The sequence below is a fragment of the Portunus trituberculatus genome, chromosome 23, assembly GCF_017591435.1.
Source record: "Portunus trituberculatus isolate SZX2019 chromosome 23, ASM1759143v1, whole genome shotgun sequence".
Classification (NCBI taxonomy): Eukaryota; Metazoa; Arthropoda; class Malacostraca; order Decapoda; family Portunidae; genus Portunus; species Portunus trituberculatus.
The window spans coordinates 5,440,001-5,447,500 of NC_059277.1; the positions used below are offsets into that span (position 1 = coordinate 5,440,001).

The 7,500-nt window shown below is 49.1% G+C and overlaps 1 protein-coding gene across 1 annotated transcript in view; it reads left to right on the forward strand.

Annotated features, from left to right (window-relative positions):
* Nucleotides 1–7,500, forward strand: part of LOC123507694 — a 360,684-nt gene that overhangs the window by 28,613 nt on the left and 324,571 nt on the right. The window contains exons 2-3 of the mRNA XM_045260831.1: nt 4,585–4,783; nt 4,912–5,443. Coding sequence (XP_045116766.1) covers nt 4,585–4,783; nt 4,912–5,443 — 731 coding nt within the window. The remainder of the gene's footprint in view (nt 1–4,584; nt 4,784–4,911; nt 5,444–7,500) is intronic.

Consider the following 7,500-nt stretch of genomic DNA (forward strand, 5'->3'; position numbering starts at 1 on the left):
GTGTGTGTGTGTGTGTGTGTGCTCGTTTGTTCGTTCGTCCAAGGCTGTTCATATAAGTTTTACAACCAAGGCAGTCTCTCTCTCTCTCTCTCTCTCTCTCTCTCTCTCTCTCTCTCTCTCTCTCTCTCTCTCTCTCTCTCTCTCTCTCTCTCTCTCTCTCTCTCTCTCTCTCTCTCTCTCTCTCTCTCTCTCTCTCTCTCTCTCTCTCTCTCCTGGACTTACTCTACAGGGAGAAGAAAAAATAGGAGGAGGAGGAGGAGGAGGAGGAGGAGGAGGAGGAGAGGAAAGTGAGTTGGCCAGGGCGGGAAGGAGCGTCGTGTTGAGAGTATATTTCTGATTTGGTGAAAGAAAAAAAAAAAAAAAATATTCGCGCGTTGGAGCTGTTAATTAGTTTACGAGGTCAGTGAAGCTGGAAAGGAAATACTGGAGGAGAGGAGACGTGGGGAGAGGAGCTCTGAAAGGAGATATGAGGGAGAGCGTATACACCAGGGTCACAGAGAGAGGCGCCAGGGATAGACGAGTGGAAAATTGAAGAACATACGTGAAAGGAAGGGAAAAAATTGTTGTGTTGTAAAGGAGTGAAGAGGTGAAGAGATTAATTTTGAGAAATGATAGGAAAAGTGTCAGAAATTGAAGAGTAATGAACAGGTGAAGAAAATGAGAGCAAGGAAGACACCTGAAAAGAAGATAGAGATGAGAAGGGAGAAGGGAAAGATGAGTTCTGAATAGAGATGATTGGAAAACTGTCGGGAATTGAATAATAGATGATTAGTGAAGAGATTAAAGGGAGAAGAGGAAAGGTGAAGAGGAAAGGTGAAATGAAGAGAGAAAGAGCCTTCGGTTGAGAAATAAAGAACTGGAGAGAAGTTAAGAGAATCAGTGACAAGAGAGGTGCGGGAAATGGAGTGCAGTAATGGTGTGGATGATGATGATTAGTGGAAACAGGTCAATAAGTTGAACCCCTTCACTAGCGTTTCCATAATCATTACACTTTTAATTTGGTAATTTCATACAGCTTCAGAAACTCATGTAGGGGATTAGAATAGAGAAGACTTTAGCCATTAATCTTCTGACCTCAATAGACCCTTCTTAATGTCAACAAAATGGCCTAATGGTACACAAGTCTTAAGGTAAAATGTGTCCCAGTATTGAAAGGGTTGATACTCAGTCACGTGTAAGTCTGATGTCTCCTTGCAGCCTAACTTACGTCATATCCTTATGGAATAGGTAAAGATAGTGAGAGCATAGATGAAAGATAAAAGGAAGGAAGAAGTGTTGGTCCGAGAGGAAGAGGCGAAGTGGAGGCGATGAGTTGAGAGAAATGAAAGAGTATGTGTTGAAAAGTGAGAGACAAAATCAAGTGAGTGTGAGTTTAGAGAGGGAAGTAAATGAAAATGGTATTGAGAAGTGAAGAAACAAACTGGAGTGTGAGTTTAGAGGACAAGTGAATGAAGAGTAGCTAGTGAAAGGTGAGTCAGTGTGAGTTTAGAGGACAAGTGAAGGAAAATTAGCTAATGAAAGGTGAGAGTCAGTGTGTTTAGAGATACCAATGAACTTAGTGACAATACACGTGTTGATTGCAGGGAATATAAAGAAAACGCCCCACGAATCTTGTACAAAAATTTATTGAATGAATGACGCGTAGTTACCTTGAATAGGAGAGAATGAAGGGATGAAGGGGAATATAATAAGCAAACAAGAGGACCTTAAAATGTAAACCAAGGTAGACAAGAAAATAAAGTTTACAGATAAGTGAAACAGAGAGAGGAAAAATAAAGACATTAAGAAAAAAAAACGAGGAAAAGTAAGGAATAAGTGAGAGAAAGAGAGAGAGAGAGGAAGAGAGGGAAATAATTGAAATGAAGATAGGAAAGTGAAGAAAAAGGGTGTTGGAAGCGATCTAATCCTCTCCGCCTTATAAGTTATCCAGTAAAGAAGGTTCGAGAGAGGATTAACTCCTTTCACGTCAAGGGCGACCAGGAAGATACAGAAAAGGGAGGAACAAGAAAACCAGGTGGAAGATAAGGAGAAGGAAGAAGAGGAAGAGGAGGATGAGGAGGAGGAGGAGGAGGAGGAAGAGGAGGAGGAGGAGGAGGAGGAGGAGGAGGAGGAGGAGGAGGAGGAGGAGGAGGAATACAATACAAAGGAATACAAAGGAAAGACCAAGCAACAACAGACCCTGGGGTCCTTACTAGGCTGCTTGGTTAACTATTCTATACTAACTACACAGTGTGAGAGACAGGACAGCAAAACAGAAGGCTCCTCCCCACCCATCCATCCCACCAGCCGAAGCCGGCCGGAAAAGGAAAGGCACCATGTGGTACCAAATGGAATTTTAGAGGATAGAGAAAAGAAGTTGTAATCTACGTCTACTCTTGTTTGTGGGGGACTATGTAGGTGCTTGACGGTTATGTAGTGTGGTGAATGTGCGTGTGGGTGGAGTCACAGTGTGGATGTCGGAGGGGTGGTGCGGCAGCCTTGCCTGGCGCTTTCAAGGAAGGCAGCAGTCAATCAGGCCCCAGCTCCGTTCACTCCACTGAGTAAGCGTACTTTCCCTTTGAGGGACGCCGTACACTGATTTCCCCCTGCAACATTGATCCCTGGTTGTCCCGATGGTGATAAAAAATTAACAGGGCCCTAGACAAACACAACCCGTCACAGGTCGAAAGTGGGAGTAGTGACCGTTAACTCAGGGTTATCTGTGAGTGTAAGTATAGTATAGTGTAATGTAAATGTGGACACAGTGTAGAGGTCAAGAGGTGGTGCGGCAGCCTTGCCTGGCGCTTTCAAGGAGGCAGCAGTCAATCAGGCCCCAGCTCCGTTCAGTCCACTGTAAAAGTGTACTTCCCACTAAGGGGCGCCGCACACTACATGGTTACCCCTGCAGCAGTGACCCTGGTACTTTAATTCCCGATGATGATCACTACTGTCAGGGCTCCTGACTTTCCACAGCCCGTCACAGGTCGAGAGTAGTAGTAGTGACCGTTAACTCGGGGCTGTCTGTGTCGTGTAAGGAGGGTAAGTGTATTCGCGAAACACCACGCAATTCACGATCTGAGGCATATTTCTTTATGGACGGCGCAAATTACTCGGAGATAAACAGTGACAACCGGGGATTAGTTTCGAAATATTTGTCAAGACGAATTTTGAATGTCTCAATAGTACCTGAATCAACTACGTTCGATGGCAAACCGTTCCAAATATTGATAACGCGATTAAAGAAAAAATGTTTGGCTTCGTTTGTTTTAAATCGCTTTCCTATTACCTTGAAACCATTGTTTCTGGTGAGGAAGAGGAGGAGGAGGAGGAGAGGAAAAAGAAGATAATTATATTTCTAGGCTCACCTCTCCTCATATGTTTGCCATGACTGAATTGCTGACTCCAGTGGTAATCCTATTGTGTGTGTGTGTGTGCGTGTGTGTGTGTGTGTGTGTGTGTGTGTGTGTGTGTGTGTGTGTGTGTGTGTGTGTGTGTGTGCGTGTGTGTGTGTGTGCCTGTGGATGCATGTGCGTGCTACATATTTTTTGGCACGTGGGTCAAATGTGTTGTGTTCCAAATGTTCCTCTGACCTTTGCTACTCTCTCTCTCTCTCTCTCTCTCTCTCTCTCTCTCTCTCTCTCTCTCTCTCTCTCTCTCTCTCTCTCTCTCTCTCTCTCTCTCTCTCTCTCTCTCTCTCTCTCTCTCTCTCTCTCTCTCACCTCTCACCTGTCCGTCCTATCTACCTCGCGTATCGATTACTCCGCGTGTCTTTCCTCTCAAGTCAGAGAGAGAGAGAGAGAGAGAGAGAGAGAGAGAGAGAGAGAGAGAGAGAGAGAGAGAGAGTCTGGAAGGTGAAAAAGGTGTATTAAAAGTCAATATTTGGCAGCAAGATGTTCGATAATGAGGAAAATGCGTGAGGAGAGGATTCATGAGGGGAGGGAAGCACAGGAGGAAGATGAGGGGGAGGAGGAGGAGGAGGAGGAGAGGAGGGGTGAAGAGGTTTTACAGGCAGTCTTCCTTCGTAGAATTAAATTAAAGATTAGTTTTGCGACCATTTCTCCCCCCGCCCTCTCTCTCTCTCTCTCTCTCTCTCTCTCTCTCTCTCTCTCTCTCTCTCTCTCTCTCTCTCTCTCTCTCTCTCTCGTGTGTGTGTGTGTGTGTGTGTTTGTGTGTTTGTGTGTGTGTGTGTGTGTGTGTGTGTGTGTGTGTGTGTGTGTGTGTGTGTGTGTGTGTGTGTGTGTTAAGATTGCACTCTTCTGATTTTCTAGTCTTTTTATTTTTTTTTTTTTTTTACTTTTTTTTTTCCAGTGGAGGGGTTTGTTTATGTAGGTGAGTCTGTCTGGCTAGTCGGCAGACTGACCGCCTGACTGCCTGACTGGTTGACTGGCGGGATGATTTGGTGACTGACTTTCTAACAGGTTGGCTGATACTGTGGATGTTTGGCAGACTGGCTGGTTGACCTTTTACCGGCGTGTTTGGCTGTGTGGTTGCTTAACTGACCACGTGACTGACGGGCTGCCGCACTATCAGGCTGTGTGAGTGAATATTGGACTGACTGAGCGATACCTGACGCCATCCTCACTGCCACGTCTGTTGGCTCTGCAGGTCTCGACGAGTTATCGCCACCTCAAGGGCGAATGGGATGCGGGAGCAGACCTGGACACGGAGGCTGGCAGGTCTGCCGAGCCCAGCAGAAACCTGGCGCTGGAGGCCAAGGGAGCCGAGACGCAGCGGAGGTCCAGCGCCGAGTGGGGCAAGGAGCGGCACTCGCCTGGGGAACAAGAGAAGCGAAAGTCTCCATCAGGTGAGTGTGGGGCAGGGCAGGGCAGGGCAGGGGAGGGCAGGGTGGCATTCCGTGGGGTGGTGGCGGTGATGTGACATGTGAGGTGCGTCACGATGTTCCATGTTCACTTATTCTTTCTCTCCCAACAGACCCGCGCAGGCCCATCAAGCTGAAGATGATTCCCCGCAACGTGACTGTGGGGCGCGGCGCCAGCCTGCCCATGGGCGGACCCATGACTGCCGCCCGCTCCCCCTCCGTGCCTTGTGCCCCCTTGCCAGCCTGCACCCGCGCCACCCATACCGCCGTCGTTCACTCCTCGGGTGGCCACACACTACTCCGTGGCACGACCGCTTTCCAGCAGGCGCCCACGTCCTTTGCCTCCGTGGCGCTGCGGTATGGGCGGCGATGCAGCTCCCCACAGACGCCTCAGTTGACCGGATGTGCCCCGTGCACGGCGGCGCCCCGCTCTGCCCAGACCTCCCCGTCGGGTCCAAGGTCCCCGCGGCTCACCTCCAGCAGCAGTGACCCCTGGAGTGCGCTTATCAGCAAGAACATGCGCACCCAGAGTATCGGGGCCGCTGTGCCGCCCGGGGAGATGGACTGGCTGCCTGCGCCGTCACCTTGCTCCAGGAAGAGCTCCTGGTCCTCGGTGTCCACGGACAACGACTCCGCTCCTTGCTGGTGAGTACCTTGCCCTTCATGTAGCGTAGCGTCTATTGACAATCACATCGTCCTTGCTGTAGTGCCTGCTGGCCTGTGTGTGACACCTGCTGGTGAATACCTTTGTCTTTTTGTGCAGCGTTAGCGTTAGTTGTTGTTTCTATTGTGTGACTACTACTCAGCCCTATCTGTGAGGCATGTTGGTGGGTGTCCTTGCCATTTCTGGTGAGTGCCTTGCTTGCCTGATCAGGGGTGAGCATAAAAGGCGGCGTGGTCACCCGGCAGCCAGGTCTCCTCACCACTTAGCGGCCATTCACTCCGCCGCCCGGCGCGTGTCTCGCCCAGTGTCAGGCGGGACACTGGGCACTCCAGCCGGCCACTGCCATGGTGACCATTGTGTGAGGCTCCCACTCGGCCTGCGGTTAAACAATTGGACGTCGGTGTCTCGTAGTTGTCAGACTCAGCCTGGGGTGAGCCACCTGCCCGGCACGACGGAGGGGAAGACACACCCCATCCGGCCCCAGCCCCAGCCAGCATGCAGGCATTAAGTTCGCCTCATCCTGATCGAGTACGGAAAGTCAATACGCGTTTCATTTTCGTTTTCCAAGAAAGGGGCGTGTGAATTACGCTTCCCAGAATGTTGAAAATATTCCCTGTTGACCTGCTGCTTTCACTCGCCAGACACCATCGCCACCCGTGACCCCGCGCTGTCTGTGCGGAGACTTTCACACCTCGGGGACTGACGGAAGGAGGAGGAGGAGGAGGAGGAGGAGGAGGAGGAGGAGGAGGAGGAGGAGGAGGAGGAGGAGGAGGAGGAGGAGAAGGAGGAGGAGGAGGAGAAAGAAGAGGAGGAGAAAGAGGAGGAGGAGGAGGAGTTGGAGGAGGAGGAAGAAGAAAAATAAACAAGAGCAGATAATGAAGGGCGAAAAAGAAAAAAAATCCAGAAAATTTAGAAAAGAAATAGAAAATTGGATACTACCAAACACGAAGAAGAGAAGAACTTGTTGGTGGTGGAGGAGGAGGTGATGGTGGTGGTTGTGGAGGTGATGATGGTGGGTGCATCACCAGGGAGATAATATGGAGTGAATGGAGCGAAGCCTGGCGGAGCATTGACTCTGGAAAGGCACCACAATCCCGCCTCAGCTCCAATACCTCACCAGGGGTCTGAGATGGGAGTGGGTTGGTGATCTCTCCTACTTTTCGCCGCGGTACATTGAAAAGTGCCGGTGATCTATGAATTTTAATTAGCAATGAAGAGCAGAAGGCTGGGGAGGATAGGGAGTGGGAAGGTGTATAGGGAGGGACAGGGTTGAAGAGGGTGGTAGGGCAGGGAAGAGTATACGAGAGGGGAGGTGGGTAGGGAGAGCTAGCTGGATTATGTGTGTGGGAGGGGGGCGCTTCTACCCTCGACCTTCCTCTCTCACGCTTCACTGCCTTACCTAGAGCGAACACGACTCGGAAAGACATAAACCGATAAAAGAGGAAAAGGAGGAGGAGGAGGAGGAGGAGGAGGAGGAGGAGGAGGAGGAGGAGGAGGAGGAAGAAGACTTGGAGGAATAAAAGAAAGATAAGTACGACGGAGACAAGTGAGATTGAAAATTTGAAGAGGAAAATACAGAAATGAAGAGAAAGTTGACGAGAAGGATGAAGATTACAAGAATCTAGAAAACGAATAAAAAATGAAGGGGAGAACCAAACAGATGAATAAGATAATATAAAAACGAAGAGCGATGAAGATGAAGAGGAGAAAAAGGAGTAGAAGGATAAGAATAGAAAATGAAGCAGAAGGAGGGAGACGAAGAAATGAAGGGATGGAGTAAGAGAAAACAAAAAAAAAAGATAAAACAAGAGAAAAAGAAGGAAAAAAGAAAAAGAATAACATTATCAATATCATTTACACGCTGTTCACCTGACTGACTCCATCAAATCCATACACACCTTTACTTTTCGTTGACTCATGCGCATCTCTGCCCTTGCTTGCCTAATTGCCTGCTTGAGGGGACGTGAATGGCTTGAAATTAATGATTAGTGGACGGCGAGGGGCGGGGAGGGAGGCCGGCGTGGGCTGAAAAAGAGGG